At 34.9% G+C, this 22,273-nt stretch overlaps 1 protein-coding gene across 1 annotated transcript in view; it reads right to left on the reverse strand.

Moving 5' to 3' along the window:
• Nucleotides 1-22,273, reverse strand: part of MDGA2 (MAM domain containing glycosylphosphatidylinositol anchor 2) — a 918,782-nt gene that overhangs the window by 521,966 nt on the left and 374,543 nt on the right. Inside the window, exon 2 of the mRNA XM_052646754.1 lies at nucleotides 5,899-6,038. Coding sequence (XP_052502714.1) covers nucleotides 5,899-6,038 — 140 coding nt within the window. The remainder of the gene's footprint in view (nucleotides 1-5,898; nucleotides 6,039-22,273) is intronic.

Here is a 22,273-nt window from a genome sequence, read left to right on the forward strand (position 1 = left end):
CATGTGGATTCTTTCACAGCTGAGGCACCAAGGAAGCCCAAGAATACTAAAGTGGGTAACCTATCCCTTCTCCAGTGGATCTTCCCAACCCAGGAATCAAACCAGGGTCTTCTGCACTGCAGGTGGCTTCATTAATAGCTGAGCTACTAAGGAAACCCTGACAACTCAATAACTACTACAAAAAATATTAAAAACTAAAGGAAAAATATATATTGTAGGGTATCTATCACTTAGAAATCTCCCCATACATCAAATAATACATACTGAAAATATATCAATGGGAGTATTCTTCTAATAATAAAAATACAAAACCAAATCAATGTCTATGTAGTTATACAACACTTCTACTTTAAAAGAATCACAGCTATTTACTTTAAAATGATCCATGTTAACTATGTACAATACAACCAATAGATCCTCAACCATATATTGATAAGCAATAGTGATTTCTTCTATCTTCTGAAAATGCCCTGATCATTTTAAAAAGCTTATATCATGTCAACTGCTGTAATAAAATAATGATTATGTTCTCATAACTCATATATATTATATTTTTCATTGAAAGATGCAGATTTCAAAAAGACACATCTAATTTCAAACTTCCATGTGATCTGTATATCCAATTATTTTGACTTTGTTTTGAGATCCATTTTCTGATTATGCTGGAGATCCAATTTTGACAATATAATCTACAGCCATGCCATTTATATTATCTAAAAGTCTTAAGAAATAAAAGCAAAATTTAATTGAGCATCCTACCTTGCCTAGTGACATGTGGTTTACCTTTCCAAGTCTTCAAGAAAAGTAGAAGTACAATAATCCTGAATCAGAATTAAGCAACATTAGGTCAGCAGCAAGGAAGCACAAACTAACGTTAGGTGGATAAATGTGCTTGCTCCTCATGAGGTTTGAGTCCAGAAGACAGGTACTGTATTAACCTGGAGTTGCCTCAGGAAGGAAAATCTGAGACAAGAGATTACAGGTAAAAGTTTATTTTCAGAATTAATTCCAGGGAAGCAAAGTAGGGGACTGTGAACAGTGATACAGAGAAGGAGAAAAACCAATAAAACAAAGTGTTATTATGCTAGACATTGCTGAGAGTGACTGGGGCTCCATGCTTCTGGGACCCTCCAAGGAACCATGTAGAAGTAGAATGTGTTACAGAATCACCTGACCAAGGGGGCAGGTATCAACTGGATCCTACTTCCTATTGACCAAAGAACAGCGTTTCAAATATCAATTAGCACTATGCTGTAGAAAGTCCAGTCTTGTTCTAGACTCTAAAGGTTTGTGCTGTGACTCTATTCTTAGGACTTTAATATAAGATCCACACATTACCCATAAACAGCATCAAATCTTCTAGACCATCATGCTTGCGGAGCAGGCAAAATGATGTGTTAAAATCACTATAATGGACTAGTGTAATGTTATGTAGATTATGAAGATGATCTGGTTCTCTGTGCACTGTAACGTTACAAAGAGTGAGACAGTTCATCTTGAGCTAGGGCAGAACTGTGCAAGTGCACGGCTGTCCATCTCACATAAGAGCAAATTTTAAATCCTTCTCCTTGAGAATCGAAAACATTCACTTATCAGATGACTAGCTACATACTAGCTAGTATCAGAAGTGTGTCAGTTTTTTCCAGTGTAGACACAACTACTGGCCCAGATTACAGCTCGCTCAAAACACATGAGCTAAATTCATGCTTGTGACCGAGCCCAACTTCAATGAGAGAGTAAGGAATACCCTACCTACTCTATTGGGTTACCTGCAATTGAGTAGTGATGACAATAATAGTTTAGAATTATTAAGTTTATAGAAAAAAATATTATTTTGTATTGGTAATACAATCATAAATATGATGATGACTAAGTATTTACTTTTTGCTAGGCACTCTGCTAAATGATCTACGTGTATTATCTCTTTAGGTACATTGACTAATGTTGCTTTTGCAAGTATCTGGAATTGTCTGATAAATGTTTCTTCTAAGCATCAGGAACTGCTCATGGAATTAAACAAATGATGAACTCTGAAATAGCTGTAAATAAATTCAGTTCTCCTCAGGAAGAAAAATGACCCTTTAAATTCATGAGGATTTTTATTAAATGTTAAGAAGTCTTTGGTTAATGCTGATGTAGTGGGCATAAAAAGTATCAGTACTTGTACAGTATATTAGAGTGTTGAACCAAAAGAGTCTTTCTATAGTCTATATTAAAAGTAATAGTAACAAAACTATTTGAAGGCATGGTATCAATGATCAGAAAGGCTATAAGAGCTATCTCCTAAACAAGGTATGGGACTACATTTTCCCCATGTAACCATGAACTTAATAAAGATGTATATCACCAGGGGGTGAGACTTTGTGTGTATGTGTCTATGTGTGTATTGGGAAAATGTGAAAGTAGTTATTGATATGAAATTTGTGATTAATAAATTTTTGGATATTTCTCCTAGACCCTTTCCCATACCCTATCCAAAGATATACTGAAAAAAAATATTAGTTGTTTCAGTTGGACAGTCACTCACCTGTTACAGTAAACAGACCCAGTCTGTTAAATATCCTATTGTTTAAATCATTTATCGGAGAACTGTATTTATAATTCATTTCTTACTGGTTTTGTAACATTAAAAGAGAAGAGAGGAAGGAAAGAGGAAGAAGGAGAGAAGGAAAGAAGGAAGGAAAAAAGAAAAGAAGGGAAAAAAAGAAAAGGAAAATTAAGAGTTTAGGTAGCTGAATTCTGAAATTATAAATGTACAGAGATACAACAACACTAGGTCGGTAGATTAATTGACAAACCCTTGTCTCCATTCTTACTTTTCCATATATTAATATCTTTAGAATAAGCCTTTCTTAATGAGGAGGACTTAGTTCTAGTCCTTGCAAGCTAAGAAAAGTTAATTAACAAAGATGCAAAGGCTCTGCAATACATTAAAACACAAAAATAGTGAAACTTATTGAAATGCATCTAATTTAGACTATATAAATGCTAAGAACCATTTCTAAAATTTGCTTATTTCAAATATGTTCAACAGTAGAGACCAAGTATAAATTACTTAAAATAATAAAAAGCCAGTATATATTTTATTATGTGCCATCTGTTTATATGTATATATGTAACATATATGCATATATTTTTATAACCTGCATTTAACTTTTGAAAGGAGTCAGTGATATAGATATGATGGTTACCATTATTGTATTATACACACAGGAAAACTGAGATGCAGAGAGCAGTGAGGTTAAGGAACTTTCCCAAGATCACGCTAGTAGTCAAGAAGGATCCTGGACTATACCCATGCAGTCCCATGCTCATAACCACTACTATGTACTGAATTTATTCACTTATTTTAAAGAAATTTTACATTGCTTCCTTAGAATACTTGTGGAAATGGAAATCTTTATGACTCTCATTGCCAGAGAAATAGGTAACAGATTAAGAAATCTGAAAAATGAATGAGGAACTTCTCTTTTTCACAGCATTTCCAAATATTATCATATTCAGATTAAACAAAGGAGCAAGAAAACCTTTTCAGCTTCATGGTATCAGCCAAGAAAATTCATCCTGAGAAAACCAGCTGCCAACAGCACGCCCTTTAGTATTTAGACAGGATGCAAAGGCCCAGCTGTTTTGTCAGCCTTCCTTATACAGCTTGTTGACAAAGAAGAGGCCCAGTTAATTTTCCAAGTATGCAATATAAACTGAAACTGATTCACCTGCAAACACCTGAATTGCTTCTAGGAATGAAGAAATAATGATACCAAAATAATAAATTTTTCATAGGATTAGAGTACACTGAAATGATTCCAAAAATGGAATTTATCAGGAAAAATGGATAAGGCAATAATCTACTTCTGTTTTTCAGAACTTCTTTTAGATTGCTCAGAGCTCAAAGATTCCATCCAGACTGCTGAAGCATGAAAGGGAAGATGTATGGACAAAATAAGAAATGTCGAGACTGAGAGAATCTAAGTATGAAGATAGAGGGAGCAGAATATCGGATGAATTAAAATGTAAGTTGCATTTTTAGTTCAGAATGTGCAGAATTTGGTACGGTCATTGTAAGAATAAGGGGATCATCAGTGAGTATTCTCTTGTGTCTTCTTTTAGGTTTACTTGGACATTCCTGTTTTGATTTCAACTTTTTTACTCTGGAATTTTTATTCTATAAATATAAATTTAAAAAATAATAACAACACTGAACTTTCTTTGGGATAATATTCTTGAGTTAATGTTATCATTTTTAATATAACTAAAATTATTTTAATTGGACTACATTATTTTCTATACAAATTTTTAAATAAAAGTGCTATTTGAATATCAACTTATTTACCTACATCATATTTCAACAATTATTGCGTCTGGGCTTGTGTATTTAGTTTGGCAATCATTTTTTTTCTACCAAAGCTAATTTACTGGGTCAAATTTTCTGTCTATGTATGCTCAGTTGCTCAGTCGTGTCTGACTCTGTGACCCCATGGCTCCTCTGTCCATGGAATTTTCCAGGCAAAAATACTGGAGCAAGTTGGCATTTCCTACTCCAAAGAACCTTCCTGATCCAGAGATCAAACCCACGTCTCTTGAGTATCCTGCACTGGCATGCAGATTCTTTATAACTGCACTAACTGGGAAGCCTCAAATTTTCTATAACTCAATTTTATTGAGACAAATTTATTCTTTAATAAGTTTTCTGTTCTTAGAAAGTATCATAATTTGCAATTTTAGCCACTATGGATCTTAATATTTTAAAATAATTTTTAGATTACTTTTATTGTTTTCCATTTTTTCAACAGCATAATTTTTATAAAACATATTTCCCCATTAAAGTTCACTCATGGTCTCATCAATTCATTGCTTCATTCTATAAAGTTCACATGCTTATTTTCATTTGCTCTTCAGGGTCAAAATGACAGAGTCAAAACATCCTTGAGAATTAAAGAGTTAAGGATGACAAAACCAAAAGACAAGATTAAAATGATGGGAGATTTTATAATCTTCACACTGTTCTATACTTTTCCCTGTACAGTCGTGTGTTAACTGGAATTTTTTTCTGTAATACAAATAAAATATATAACTTTGTCTACAAAATGAGACTTCTTTTTTCAGAACAGTGTGTTGAATAACAATCTATATTTTGAACCAGTCAAGTTAAATATATGACAATAATAACTGGCAATTAATGAATAAAACATCCTGAAAATTTTGGATCTGAATTAAATCTTTAAATCACAAATACATAGCCTAACAATATTATCTCTTATCTAACCTCTTTTTTCACTCATACAATTTTTTTCTTTGCTCATTATTTATCACTTTAGTGCCCCGTGAAAGTCTCAATTTCTATTCCTGGTACTTAGCTTGTAAAAGCTGTAGCTGCTTACTCTGAGAACCTGAATTCACATAGCACCTGCAAATATCTGTTTTTCAAGGTTTTCTCTGAATATAATGACAAGGAGTAAGGAAAGTACCTGTGACCTCGTGCATCACATTTTTAGAACAATCGCCTCCTCCACTGCAATTATGTCATCATGAAATCATGTTCCACGTTCTAAAATAAACTCATTGCCATATGAATTGTTATCTGACAGAGATATTTTTGCAGTTGTCTTTTTTAACAGCTTTCTTAGACTAGTGTCTTTTAAATTCCTCACAATACCAAAACAAAAAATTTTTCTTTGTCTATTCTACATGCTTACTTAAGCTTGAATGTTCAACAATTACCACCTTTATCCTACATTGCACATATAATATGGATTTCACATACACACACACACAAACACATACACATTTTTAGCTAAATTGTCTAAACACACACACATATATATATACTTTTTTTTTTTTTTCTGATTTGCAAGACAAGTCAGAGAGTTTTCCACAATTTCACGGTTCGGGACTCACCTGTGGACGTGGATGTCCCGTGACTAGACAGGTCAATTCCAGGGTTTCCCCTTCCCTTATAGTGTAGACCCTTTCTGAGTAGCGTTCCTCTTCAATGTTACAGGCCAAGCCTGAATGCACAATACGAACCGTGGGGGGAGCTGTTGAATCAGAAAGAAGATACGTAAAAAGATAAATAAACTGTCATCCAATGAATCATCGTGGTTGTAAACAGCAATTCTTATTAGATTTTAGCTCTGTCAGATCCATCAGTCTTAACACTTTGAACATCCTCAAGGGATTAAACATTTTGCTGGACAGAAAGCTTCAAATTTATCTAAAAGTCGCCAACACATTCTGAAAATGGAAAATGGGAGTAGGGTGCTGAGGAAAACTGGTGATTCAGGAAATCACCATCATTACAAGACCTGGGATAAAACTATGACTGCTAAAATGTGATAGTTCCCCTCATCTCTGAAATCTGAAATTTAATATAGTAAAGGATGTTGTCCAAAGTCTATGTAGTAGTAACAGTCGTTCAGTCATGTCCTTCTCTTTGCAACCCCACAGACTGTGGTCCCCCAGGCTCCTCTGTCCGTGAGATACTCTGGGCAAGAATACTGGAGTGGGTTGCCATTCCCTTCTCCAGAGGATCTTCCTGGCCTAGAGACAGAAACCAGGTCTCCAGCATTGCAGGTAGATTCTTTACCGTCTGTGATACAAGGACTATGGTGGTGAAAAAGAAAGATCACTCAAAGGAAAAAGTAATCTAAATTAAAGACATTTCCATTTTTCTGTTAATGTTCTAAGTCCTGTGTTAAAACTAGGAAGCTAAAGCATAGGAAGATTTAGCTGTCAGAAATTGAGTATCAACTTAGTTTTCAATATTTATAGACTCCTATATTAATATGAACAAAAGACACTGGTGAAGATCATAGATCACTGAGGCCTAAGTATAAAATTCTGACTCAAGATAGACTTAGTTTTCATGAAATTGTATAAATTCTTAAGCACAATTTCTCCTACTTCAATGCTACATGGGCCTATAAAACTTGTCTAGGATTCAATGACTTACTCTTTGTTACCCTATGGAATATAGCCCACCAGGTTCCTCTGTCCATGGAATTTTCTAGGCAAGAATAATGGAGCAGATTGCCATGCGCTAAGAATTGAATCCACGTCTCCTGCAGTTCCTCTCCTGCAGTTCCTGCACTGCAGGCAGATTCTCTACCACTGATCCACCGGGGAGGCCCATAGGAAACCTATAATATGCAAAAACTCTTTTGGTCCTGAGAAATACTTAGATAATAGGATAGGCTTCTTGCCATCAAGGAGATTACAGTAAGTGACTAGCTTCAAATTGGAGATCATCCCCATTGTGAATTCAGCAATTTTGTTTGTAATATATTTGGAGTAGAGAAGAAAAATTTGTTGTACTGGAGAAAAAGCTTTATCTGTATATAAGAACAATGATCTCAAGAATTTACTGACAGCAATTTCAGCCTCAACAGCAGTATTATCAGCAGAGGCTGTAGTTGCTTAAAAATTAATATGACTATATTTGGAATTTTTTACTTAACATTTAAAAGATCATGAATATTGTTAAATTTGCAGATAAATTTGGTGATTTATGGAGGAAATAAGATAATTATAAGTCCAACTTACAGGAAATTTTCTTTTGGGACAACCTATGTTCTGAAAATAAAAAATAATTTCCAATACTAATACTTTGCTTTACATAACAAAAATGTATAGAATACTCCTAGAGTTTAAACTGAAAAGGGCAAAGTTTGTCATTGTTCTTAATTTCAAACTGAAAGACAGAGAAGTCTGCTTGTAAATAATAGTAATACAACAACCAGTTATTTCCATTTTCTTTCTGGCTATCCAAGCAAAGTACTGTTCTTCAACCTTTCAATGCAAGATCAAATTTAAACTTCAATTTAGATACATAATATTAGAAAGCCACTTATTCTTAAACATCTGTTGCACAACTGTATACATATTATGGAGGTTAACAAACTGATGACAATCAATTAACACTTTCAAAATATAAACAGAAAATTGTTAAGGAAGAAAATAGAGATTCATTACCTTGAAATATATTTCTATGCCAAATTTAGCCTAACAAGTGGTAGTTCACATGTTTATTAATATATCTAACTATATAGTAACATGGCATCTTTTCTAGATTATTTTACAATGTTATTTTTGCTTTATTTAATATCAATGAATAGTATTATTATTTTAAGGATCATCTTTCCAAAGAATCATTATGCAAATAAGTAGCTTTATTTTAAAAGTTTAAATTATACAGTAAGCACACTGTCTTCATCTACAAGGGTTAATTTTCTGCTATTTTCTTCCATATTTTAACACACTCTTGGAAGAGGTAATTGCCTATATATTGAGCCTTCCACCTATCTTATAGGAAGGTGGAATATTCTACCAAATTATAAATGTTAAAGACGTACTTTACCCAGTATGTGTTAAAATATATAGTCAGTACTTCAGGAGCTCAATGATAATGTGAACATTTTGGAAGCTCCCATGAACTCTTCTGGCCTGCAGAAAGCTCAACTGAAAGGTCTTAGAATTCATCCAGGTCAATGCTCTTATTTCCGAATTATGGAAGGAAAGTCTGAGAACATCAGGTGAGCTGGCAACAGGCTTGCACCTAGTTGTGGCCTCAATGAGACCAGGACCACTGGTCCTAGGCTCTCTTTACTAACTCACGCTATTAATTCTATAACAGACATAGTCGAAGCAGGTTTAAATAACTCCTAAACTAGATCTAGACTAGACTAGGGGGTAAAAAAAGATTGAGAAAAAGTTCATGAAGTAGTTACAGCACCATAACTAGATCAACAGTATTAATTGTATAATTGTTCCAAACCTAGCCAGTGTAACATTGCCACAGTTTTTGTCTTCAGTCCCTAACAAAATCTTATGATTTCCCAAATAATATGTTGTAACTTCTTTTTTCATTATGTTGAATTTTCCCTAAGAGGGACTTCCCAGCCAATGCAGGAAACATAAGAGACTTGAGTTTCATCCCTTCGGGAAGATCCCCTGGAGAAGGAAATGGCAACCCAGTCCAGTATTCCTGCCTAGAAAATTCCACAAACAGAGGAGCATGGCAGGCTATAGTCCATGGGGTTACAAAGAGTCAGACACGACTGAGTATCTAAACAGCATGACATTTCATGGAGTCCAAATCACCCCACATGGCATTTAGTCCCCCATAAATGAGCCACATATTGAGTATTCAACATGAAATCTCACTTCTCTGTATCTTCAGCCCAGTATCAGTGGGAAGTTAAAGAACACTGACAATTCAATTTCTTTGATCATAATGTCCCCCCATATAGAATTCCCACACTGATCTTTGGACCAATGTTGTGAAAGCTTCTTGAATTACTTAGCAATGATTTTCTTCTCTTTTTTACCAGGAAATGTGTATTGCCCAGTGATTCTCCTTTTTCTTAACATTATAACTTGATAAGAAACATGTCATTACAAGAATGAACATCATTTTGAGCATCTGTACCACATTACCTAATTCAGAGCACAGAGTAGGTATTTAATAATTAATTCATAAGTTTTAAGCATGTATCACTATAAGGACTCTTCCCTCCTATTTTAGCAAAAAATATCAACTATTAGGACACTGAATTTGCCTACTTTAAATACAAATACAATTTGCAGTACTATATCTAAAGCAAGACATATTTTATCCTCTGCCTTGTTGGAAAAAAATCTTAACTCATCATTCTTAAATTGGACTAAGGGTTATGATCCCCTTTGCCCTGTAGAGTCAGCAATGAATTAAAATGTTAAAATATTGCAAGAGACTCATATTCATCCAAATTTGCTTGCAGTAAACAAAATCCCATTATATAAAATCTTTCCTAACACTAATTCTATCAACTCTCTTAATCTGAATAAACTGGCTTTGGGCTCAAGAGGTCAGCCTAAGAGGACAGAAGAGAAACATTCTCTTATCTTGTTAGCGTATACTTTTGAAAGTCATACCAAATTCTCTCTGTATTCTGTTGGAGAAAGAACACAAATAAATTCTCCAATGGCAACAGCAAGAGCATATTTTAGCCTTTTATCTCATAAAAATACTTTCAAACATATATTAATTGAGCAACTGCTATAGATGAGATGAGACATGTGCTAAGGATACGAAGATTGATGCTATGAGTGGTGCCCTCTATGCCCACTGCCTATTGTGTTTTCAGCCTATTGGGTCTGACCAATTTATATACATACAGAAGTCATTCAAAAATTACAACTGAACAGAATAGTTATCTAACAGAAGAAACTGAAAAGTACTACAACAGGACAAAGCAGAAACTGACTAAATCTGCCTGGGGGATTCCGACAGGTTTCAGGAAGCCAGTGACATTTAACAAGGTTTGGAAAGATACACGCAGTGGAGGCAAAAGAAGAACATTCCAGAGAAAGGAAACAGTGTGTTCAAAAGCATGTAATCATGTCTTTTGACATAATACTGCCTGCAGTGTTCAGGAAATAACTACATGAAAATGTGATCCACACAATTTATAATCTACTCCAAACCTCGAGACCAGTGCCACTCTCTCAATCTACCCTGATGTCTCCAGACATAGGAAAGAGACCATAGGGCCCTGCCAATGGAAAAGATGAGAGAAACCTACATGAGAGTTCTTATTAGACAAGACAAGCACTGATTGATGTGGGAGTGAGGAAACATGAATTCAGATGTCACTGAAGTTAATATTTTGGTTAAACAGGTGAAAGACTTTTTTTAATAAAAAATATTCTCTTGATCAGTAGGGCCTCCACATTATTCACAGTTGGGAGAGACTTAAAATGAGGGGATCTGAGTCCAAATAATGGAGTGCTTTTTTAGAGCGAGGACTTAGACATGAAGTGTTTTTGAGGGAGAAGCTTTTTCCATGTTCCTGAAGGATATGCTGTTATTAGCCATTAATAAGTTTCATAATAAGAGTTTTCTTTCCTCTAACAACGCCAAGCAAGAGTATTGTACTTTTGCATATCCTTCAAATCCCTGGTCCAACTATTCTCTGGGAATTCAAGTTCCAATAATATCGTACAACTTTGCTACACTAGTTCAAGGTAACTTGGGGTTACTGAGTCACTAGTTTAAAACAGTACATAAGTCTTCTCCTCCCTCCTTTTTCCACGATGAATTCCCACTCAAGTTTTAAATTAAGTATTATGTCTACAAGCATGGGGCTTCCCTTGTGCCTCAGACAATAAAGAGTCTGCTGCAATGCAGGAGACCCAGGTTTGATCCCTGGGTTGGGAAGATTCCCTGGAGAAGGGTACGGCAACTCACTCCAGTATTCTTGCCTAGAGAATTCCATGGACAGAGGAGTCTGGGGTCACAAAGAGTTGAACACAACTGAGTGACTAACATTTTTGCTTTTCTCTGAGTATAGTCTATAACTATTCCTCTTCTTGGTGACAGTTCTTTTGCCAAATATCTTTCTCCTTAGGCTCACTATATTAATATATATTTAATATAATAAATTCAGATAAGGAAGCGGAGAATATGAAGACTTTGGAGAGGAGGTGAAAATTTTAGTTTTAGATGCTGATGGTGAGCTGGGCACAAATGAAAAGTTGCTGCTTGATATAAAGATTTAGAGCTTTTAAATGGTAGCTGATGTTTGACAGCAATAGAATAGATGCAAAGCCTAAAACAGAACATGTAGAGTGAAAAATTAAGAGGATAATGATAAAATCATAAGGAATGTGAATTCTTGGTACAGAGCTGTTGTGGATGTGACTATGGATACAGTGAGGCCAAGAAAGGAGACTCAGAGGCAGAAGGAATACAAAGAAAATGTAATGCTTCAAAAGTTATACAAAGAGATGCTTGAGGATGGTAAATTGTCCAAAACTGTCACTTACAACAGATTTGAAGGGGCAGAAACAAAAGATCATTGCCAATGATAGTTAGGAAGGCACTGGGAAATTTCAAGTGAGGCTGTAGAACAACAGGGGGGAAAAATGAAGGAGGTGAGGTTTGAGAAAGATAAAAGTCTTCCTGGGTCAACCAAGCTTCAGGCAAAAGGCAAAACTGCTTTGAGGTTTACCCACATGTAAAAAATAAGGAAGCATACAATTAAGCATTCTAAAATACTATGCCATGTCTCAGGATTACAAAGACCAACTATTTACATTATAAGAAACAAACCATAATGTCTGTATTTCCGACATAAACTGTAACTTTTAACCATACTATACTATTTTTCTACTATCTTTCATCATGCTTCTAAAATTAAATTTCTCTAAAATCTGGCTTTCTTTATTTTCTTCCTTTTTCTTATCTTTCTGCTCTTTTACTCTTTACAAGTTTAAATCTTGTAACTTTGTTATCCCATATGCAGAAATCGCTCAAAACAGTCTAATCTTTTCTGCAAAAAACAAAAAAATCAAAGTTAATTCTCACAGCATATAAATATGCTAATCTCTCCCATATTGAAGGCTGGAGACAAAACAACATTTATCCTCTCATCACAGGTCTCCTCTCATCTTTGCTTTACAGCCTAGTGACTGGAACTAATGGTACCCACTCTATGCCAGACTTTGCACGTTTTTGCAATCCTCAGGCCATAGCAGTCTGGCACCTACCTTATCTTTTGTGTTTATAAAAGAATAAAGAGAAAAATAGAAAACTGTTTTCTTTGCTCTACTGCTAATTTTTGTCATTATTTTGATCCCTTATATCTCCTTCAGTCATAGTTTGCCTGCCCTCATTTCTGCAACTATAAGGATCTTTTGAAATTACACATTTGTTCTACCCTCCAGAACAATATAAACTATTATTATATCCCACTATTATTCTTACAACCATGAATGTAAGCATATATTAAAACATGCAGATAGCAGAATATTCAATTTCTATGTCTATTATGATAATTTCTGCAAAAAATAGTTAAAATCTTTCTGTTACTGTCATTTAAATAATCCCAAATAGGACAATATCTTGATACACAAATATTTTGCATATTATTTATAATTGGCTTTTACTCATTTGGTTGTTTTTAATTAACTACTATTTCAGCATCAAGGTGAATTTATTTTCCTTTACCCTCATCCTTCATACTTGGTTAACACTGAATTCTTGCCCACTGGAGAGAAATACATTTTTATCTTTAATATGATGAGTTATAAAGTGAAAGTACTAAGATCATATTGATCATATTTTGGATTTAATCAAAAGAAGATCATATCTACCTCAGCATGACTTTGGTGAAGGCTCTGAATACGAAAGGTTTTGAATATTTTGTATTATTTCCTCAGCACATGTTGAGCAGCATTGTTATAAATTAATTGAACTGCCCAAAGAAATTCTGCAAAGCCCAGAGTAACGTAAGAAAATTAAACCCTGAAGCCTCTGGTTCTAGAAAGAAGCTATTAATTTTTCCTAAATAACAGAGGTTGATCTGATTTTTTAGGTTAATGTTAGTCAAGAATTTAAAGCAAAGAGTTTATATTTTTAATTAAAAAACAAGTTATCTGTTATATGCAAAGATACTATTTAAGAAAATGAAGAAAGTTTGTCATTAAAGAAAATGACATTAAATAATAATGCAATTATGTTCATGAAATTTTAAAGTTAAACATAAAAAACATAAGCAATTTAAATTTTAATATTAAAAACAATAATAAAAGCAATAATGTTTTGTATAAAAGAATTATCTTTTAATGTCATCTTTAAGCATTCTTGAATATAGGTGCTAACTTTACAAAAAACTGAATGTGTGCATGCTAAGTTGCTTCAGTGGGATATAGCTCTTTGCAACAAAAAGCTGAATACATAATGGCAAAGCATTAATCTAAATCACGTTCTACAAAATGACATATTTGATTCTTATGTGTCTTAAATGAAACAGTATAAAACTTATAAATATTATTAAATTAAGGTTTCTACATTAACAACTTCAGATTTCATCAGAAATAAGCTTTTTGTTTTCATCTCAAAACATAACCTATTAATATAAAGCTAAAACTTCAAAGACTCTTATATGTTTTATAGATACAAACAAACAAAAAAAAAACAAGTTTGACTGAACCTATGGTTCTTAACATTCTTTTCAAATACAGCATTTGACAACCTCTGATATGTGTACCAGAGAAGAACTGTGGGTCCCTAAGTCTGACATACATAGTTATCCATGCTTCTACATGGATATTCCCAGCCCAAGCCATTCAGCCATTCACTATGTTCTTCCCAGTATTTCCCAGGAGAAATATATGACCTATATGTAAGCAATATTTGAAAGTTTATCAAATAGTTCATTAACCTTGTATTGTATTTACAAAGGACTTATGTGAACTAAGCTTTGTGCTACAACTTAAGGTAAATATTGTGGTGAACTAAGCTTTCTCTAAGAAGGTAAAAATGTGAGATACTATACACAAGTTCCTGTTTCTATATCAGATCCAATGCCAAATCATGAAATGTCTCCAACTAAAGACTGAATCATGTTTCTATCTAATCAGTAAATTTTAGTAGGAACAACAAAAACAAGAAAACAAAAAAACAAAAACAACTACTCCAGAAATTTTGAAGGCTAGGCCATAGACTATAAATACAAACAAAAAATGACGAAGACAGAAGGGAGTCTCCTCTTGCTTTTATGGTACCATTCTGTTATGTACTTTGAGTCATCTTGGAAGCATAGTGAAGGAGGCAGAGAAACTATTATAATGCTATGAGAGAGAACAGCATTTAATCTTTAAAACTGTTGATAAGTTTTACCCCCTCTAAATCAACTGCATGAAGTGGCTTCCTCTTAATAATGCCCAAAGTTATATATCATGTGCTCAGTGAATCCTCTAAAGTTCTTTGAACCAAATCTTCCTGACTCATGAATTATCAAAACGTCTTATGAGATTAGGATTCCTGAACCCACAGGTGTTAATTACATCATTTTAAACACTCTGGACTGAAATGTATACTTAAATGTACTCATCTTCTCTAAAATTAAGAGCATTTCAGCGTTCTTAGGAAGAACTACAAAGCCACAGCAAATATTAACTAAAATGAAATTAGTATAATCATTGTGCTCCAACTTTAATCACAATTTGGTTATTTAGAGACCACTATTATTTCTTTCACTCTAGCTCATCAACCAAACAAATGATATTTACTAAAGTGAAGCGAAGTTGCTCAGTCGTGTCTGACTCTTTGAGACCCCATGGACTGTAGCCTACCAGGCTCTTCTGTCCATGGGATTTTCCAGGCAATAGTCCTGGAGTGGATTGCCATTTCCTTCTCCAGGGGATCCTCCCAACCCAGGGATCAAACCCGGGTCTCCTGCATTGTAGACAGATGCTTTACTGTCTGAACCACCAGGGAAATCCCAAAAATATTTACTAAAGAATATGCCAAAAATGAAAACTTCAATTTGCTTCTCCAAGAGTGGCAATGGCAGACATAGGATTTTGTCTGCTGACTTCTCCATTGTTTCTCTCCATTGAGTAACGACTACTGCTGTGTATGACTACCCCTAAGAAGGACAAGTTCCTCAGGATGTTACAAAATTGGCTTTGAAACTCCAGCATAGAGGAATCTGTGTGATAATGACACAATCTAAAGTCTCCTTCAGAACTAAATGGAAGAAAAATTATCACAAAGCCATAATGATTCCAATCCTACCAGGCAATATTCATAGACTAAGAACTCAGCAAACACCAGACACTTGTGCAAAGCTTGGTATTTTTTGACACATTTGCTAGTTCTTTCTAAATCCCCAAAAGGTATATTTTAAATATCCATTTGAAAAAATAAGACATCTCCATTGAAGGTTAGTGAATATTCAAAGCCTAGTTTCATCTACAGTTGTCTTCCCTAGGTTGGGAAGATCCCTTAGAGAAGGGAAAGGCTATCCACTCTAGTACTCTGGCCTGGAGAATTCCATGGACCTGGACTGATTGTATAGGCCATGGGGATGCAGAGTCAGACACAACTGAGCAACTTTCACTTTCGCATTCACAGTTGTCTTTAGAAACAAATCATGTTGTGTGTATTTATATATATGTGTGTGTGCATATGTTGTTGTTGTTGTTTAGTCTGTTTAACACTTTCATCAGTTCAGTCACTCAGTCGTGTCCGACTCTTTGCGACCCCATGAATCGCAGCACACCAGGACTCCCTGTCCATCACCAACTCCCGGAGTTCACTCAGAGTCACGTCCATCGAGTCAGTGATGCCATCCAGCCATCTCATCCTTGGTCGTCCACTCCTCCTCCTGCCCCCAATCCCTCCCAGCATCAGAGTCTTTGCCAAGGAGTCAACTCTTCGCATGAGGTGGCCAAAGTACTGGAGTCTCAGCTTTAGCATCATTCCTTCCAAAGAAATCCCAGGGTTGATCTCCTTCAGAATGGACTGGATGGATCTCCTTGCAGTCCAAGGGACTCGCAAGAGTCTTCTCCAACACCACAGTTCAAAAGCATCAATTCTTCGGTGCTCAGCCTTCTTCACAGTCCAACTCTCACATACATACATGACTACTGGAAAAACCATAGCCTTGACTAGACAGACCTTAATCAGCACAGTAATGTCTCTACTTTTGAATGTGCTATCTAGGTTGGTCATAACTTTTCTCCCAAGGAGTAAGCGTCTTTTAATTTCATGGCTGCAGTTACCATCTGCAGTGATTTTGGAGCCCCCCAAAATAAAGTTTCACACTGTTTCCACTGTTTCCCCATCTATTTCCCATGAAGTAATGGGACCGGATGACATGATCTTCGTTTTCTGAATGTTGAGCTTTAAGCCAACTTTTTCACTCTCCTCTTTCACTTTCATCAAGAGGCTTTTTAGTTCCTCTTTGCTTTCTGCCATAAGGGTGATGTCATCTGCATATCTGAGGTTATTGATATTTCTCCTGGCAATCTTGATTCCAGCTTGTGTTTCTTCCAGTCCAGCGTTTCTCATGATGTACTCTGCATATATCACTTTCATATATATATATATATATATATATATGTACACACATATATATGTATGTATGTGCATGTGCATGGGTGCTCAGACATGTCTGATTCTTTGCAACCCCATGAACTGTAGCCCACCAGGCTCCTCTGTCCATGGGATTCTCCAGGGAAGAATACTGGAGTGGGTTGCCAATCTCTCCTCCAGGGGATCTTCCTGACCCAAGGACTGATCCAGATCTCCAGCATCTCCTACAATGCAAGAGGATTCTCTACCGCTTAGCCACTAGGGAAGCCTATATGTGTACGTAGGTATGTATATAAATAATGCCATGTCACATCCTCATTTTTAAAGGATAGACTTTACATCATTAGAATTTAGAGGAAAACAACAGAATAAAAAAATAATTACTAATCACTTATATTCCCAAAGACAAAGAGTATTTTTATTAAATTAGTTGGTACCATAAGAGATAAAAGTAAAAACATTTTTGTAAACCATTGAATGTGAAACATAAGCACTTATTAGTAAATATTATCACGCAACTTTTAATTTTGTACTTAGGCTTGACGCTTTCAAAGAACTATACACAAGAGATGAGGAAATGCCCACAGTTTCTGTTCAAACAATTTAATTTCCATCTATTTGAGGATGAAGTTTTGAAATTGAGCTTTTAAATATCTCAGTGGTTCACCTCTATGCAGTGTGAAACAGTATTCCCCAGGAACTCTCTTGGACCTGTCATCTCTCCCAGAGCCCTCTCATGGCAGGTCCCAGGGCCTGGCACACCCGCTTTCCTGCTCAATCACCTGTGCTCCTTCAGTTTTCCATGGAGCAAGACCTTGCTCTCCACTTTATGTTTCACATTCTCCTAAATGAATTCATAAATACCTTTTCTAAGAATTGTCATATTTGTTATTAATGTCAGGATTTGTTAATAAAACAATATGAGAAATCTGCAGTATCACAAAACCTTAAAATCTTGAGTAGTAGCAAAAACATGGTTGATCCACACCACTTAGTAAGTACACAAGGTTTTTTAAATTTAATTTTATAGCTTTAACCTGCTTTTTTCTATTACAAACTTCTAAATAATATTTACCTGATTTTTTTGAGCAAACAAAGGAATCTGTAAAAATTTATAAACAATTCCTTTTAGCTATAGCCCCTTATGTTAAATATAAAACTGTTATGCTTAAATTCTCATAGCACCATCCACCTAGTCTCAGATATTATGCTTGACATCCTTCCAATTTTCTCTGCAGAGCATAAGAGAGCATATCTGTTTGATGTTAAACCAAATGAGTTATTCAGATTTTAAGCACTCTGGGTTGTAACGCAGCTGGATCAGTGCCTTCCAAAACATTCTTCCAAACACAAGTGGTCTAAAGACATGTTCAGTGTTGTTCAATCTGGATAATTTTTAAAGAAATTTAAACCACTAAAGTATTTGCTTTGCCAAAGATATTGATAAAGATAATAAATAAATGAAACCGAATGTTAGAGTAATCATGAGGTAATATATATCTCCATGAATATTAGATGAGAATCAGTAGAGTTTTTTGAGGATGTAGTTCGCCAATTTAGATTCCAAATGTAAATGTATATATAACATTTGGGTCACCTCTAAAACAAAAACAACTAATGCGACAAACTGCCAGAAAGTACACAAACAAATATTTCCACTACAGTATTTATAAGTGAAAAACTGGAAACACCAGAATATTTGGAAAACTATTGAGTTGCTATTTCCTTCTCCAGGGGATATTCCTGACCCATGGATCAAACCTGCATCTCCTGAGCCACCAGGGAAGCCCACTTTAAACATGGGTATGTAGCTCCAAATTTATTCATATATAAAAATGCTGATGCCATTGATTTTTTAAAAATTTTAAGAAGAGTGTAGATCACACAGAATGCTGTGATTATAAGCAAGGGCTCTGAATTGAGGTGTCCAGGTTCAAATTCCCACTATGACATTTACTGTGTGATGTTGAGCAAGTGACTTGATCTTTCTGTGCCTCTGTTTTGGTATCTGTAAAACTAATTAAAAGCAAAACCTCTCTCAGAGGATTTAGTGACAGTGTGATAAATAATGCTCATTAGAACAATGTTCAGCTCATCAAAGCTGGCAACAAGTGTAAGCCATTAATATTTCCAAATGTACATGTAAAGTTTTCACATATACAAATTAGATATATGTATAAGGAGATTTCTATAAGATATTTCCTGAAATTTTTTTCTAAAAGGTAATTTAGAAATAATCACACAAGAGGGAAAACATATGATCAAATATAACCATTAAAGTAGTCTTATTTTTTTAATGATTGATAAAAGTATGGAATCTGTATAAGTACCAAATTTATGGTACTGGATTAATAACAGATTACCCTAATACCAGTATAAAAGGATGCAATTCATACTTGTTGACATGGAAAGCAATCCATAATAACTGCTAAAAATAATATGTTTGCTATGACCCTGTGTGCAAGTGTGCATCTAGAGACATGTCTAGAAGGATGTTGACTAGAATGCTAACAATCATGGTATATTGGGACAGCAATTTTTCTGATATCTTTAGTTTTTCTTAATGTCATCTATATTTTCCAAATCTTTACAGTAAGAGCTTTTATTACCCCCTAGAACTACTAAAATGATCTCATAGTTCACCTCTAAGATATGGAGCCATCTCTACCTCTGACTGTAACACTTCTCTACTTTTACTCCACAGTTGCACAGTTCTCTTGATCTCAATGAATAAAGGAAATACTTGTCTGTCTGGATCCATCAGGTTTTTCCCCATAACTTCAGGCCATTTTAAAAAATTGATTTAGAATCCTCTGACTTCTCTTCAACTATGTTTCAGGACTTCAACAATCCTACCCTCTTCTTGGTCCTGACAAGTCTGACTATAATATAACCACCGCTTCTGTTGGCAACTTTAAAGAAGCTCGTTTTTTTTTTTGTTTTTTTTTTTTTTTTTCACTTATTGTATAACTCTAAGCAACTGTCTTAGCAAAGTCTCAGTAAGCATCCTTAGTATTGAAATCTGGCATCATCATTGAAGTATGACAGCTGTTTCTTTTCATCTTGCAAAATGCTAACGTATTGATAGACTTCTGCTCTTTCCACTCCCAAGTTCCTGCGTGAAACTCTTAATAACTTCTTACATTCTCCCAATTTCAGTTTAATTTTTTCACTTTATTGGTATGGCAAATAAGACAATACACAAATATCCAATTAACGATCAAGCTCATTATGGTTCGGGTCACCAGTTTAGTCCAGTTCCCCAAGCCCCTTGCAAAAAGTCATCACTCATGTATCATCTTGCCAGTACCCATTTTTACTGGTACACCCTCCTGGGTATCTATCTCCCAAAACCCAACAATACAATTTTACAATATCAACATAATTTAAAACAAGAACTAATATAGTCAAAGTTTTAAGCGAAGGAAAACTGACATTTTTCTTTTAATAGTGATGTTCTCCCACAAGTAATTTTCTCCCACACTCGCTTAATGCTACTGATAAATAGTGAACAAGTGTGTATATATAAAGGCTTTCCAGGTGGCTCAGTGGTAAAGAATCCACCTGCCAATTCAGGAATAAGAGATGCAGGTTCCAGTCCTGGGCTGGGAAGATCCTCTGGAGAAGGGAATGGTAACCCACTCCAGTATTCTTGCATGGGAAATCAAGTGGACAGAGGAGCCTGATGGGCCACAGTTCACGGGGTTGCAAAGAATTGGACACGAGTGACTGAGCAAGCACACATGTATATATATACTTGTGTGTATAAATACATGATTGTGTGTATAGATAAATACATGATTGTGTGTATAGATAGATAGATATATACACACATGCAGGTGTATATACAGATGTGTATACATATATTTTTTTCTTTTAATTAAAAAGTCTCTAACAGCAAGAATTGAATCTTTCTCATATTGCTAATTTAAAGTACTGGGTTTGGAGTTGGGTTTCCTGGGTTGGAAATATTAGCATATAATCTAAAATAATCTTAATTCCTTCAAGAATAAAGTGGGGATGAAATGACTTTCTACTTCATACAGTTGTAGTAATAATCGTAGATAATCATATCTAGGGATTACCATAGTACACAGCTCTAGCATTAAGCATTTAAAATTTTAGTGTTTTCTTAGCAGCCTAAAATCTCCATGTATGGAACAAACATTGCAGGAATAATATTATTTCTGATTAATAAAAGCATTACAAATTCTCATCCCAATAACTAATATGAAACAAAAAAACTAGAAATGAAGACCATTTGTAAAAAGTGACTAACTTTATGTAAATTGCTCAAATAATGAAATGATCAAATTTGTCAGTGAATCTAAATTTAGATTCATCTGGTGCTTTTCAAAATTAAACATGGAAAAATAACAAGGTAAATACTATTTAATTTACTTAATTAATATCACAAACCAATTTTAAATAAATAAAACTAAGGAAATACCAAATAAATAACAAGTGTACTGATCAATAGAAAAACATTTCAGATAGGCTTTTGTCTAATTAATCACTGCATTCAGCATTCTTAGAAATAATATTTTAGTACTCAGTGCGCAAATCATGTAGAGCCAACCATCTGTAGAAATTTCAAAGACATATCCAAAAAAATTATTAAGTGACATTTTCAATAATGAAGTTTCAATACTTAAAATGAAAAACAGAAGCCAAAAATGTTATTATGCAGATGAAGTCTCTATTTTAATTAAGGGCTGAGAACGAGAGACCTGAGGGTCTAATTCCAGAGCTATTTTGACATATATCAAATGTTCCTTAATTTACACTGAAAAGCCTTTCTAACAAGTCCTCATGTCAATATGTTCCTATTAGCTACCAGTACCTTTAAGTGGTGTTTTGTCACTGACCTACATTAGTATATCAAATTATGACAAGAAATTAATGGCTTCTTACAATAATAATTCAGATTACACGCTCCAGCCAAATACTTAGAAGAGAACCTCGAGAGCAACAAAACATGAATATCTGTTTCTACTTTATTTCACAATAAAAAACTTTGAATATAACAGTAGATAGCTATACAGTTCAGTTCAGTTCTGTTCAGTTGCTCAGTCGTGTCCGACTCTTTGCAACCCCATGAATTGCAGCACGCCAGGGCTCCCTATCCATCACCAACTCCCAGAGTTCACTCAGACTCGGGAGATGCCATGAGATGCCATCCAGCCATCTCATCCTCTGTCATCCCCTTCTCCTCCTGCCCCCAATCCCTCCCAGCATCAGAGTCTTTTCCAATGAGTCAACTCTTCACATAAGGTGGCCAAAGTACTGGAGTCTCAGCTTTAGCATCATTCCTTCCAAAGAACACCCAGGGCTGATCTCCTTCAGAACGGAGTGGTTGGATCTCCTTGCAGTCCAAGGGACTCTCAAGAGTCTTCTCCAACACCACAG

This window comes from Budorcas taxicolor, chromosome 10 (assembly GCF_023091745.1).
Source record: "Budorcas taxicolor isolate Tak-1 chromosome 10, Takin1.1, whole genome shotgun sequence".
NCBI classification, from domain to species: Eukaryota; Metazoa; Chordata; class Mammalia; order Artiodactyla; family Bovidae; genus Budorcas; species Budorcas taxicolor.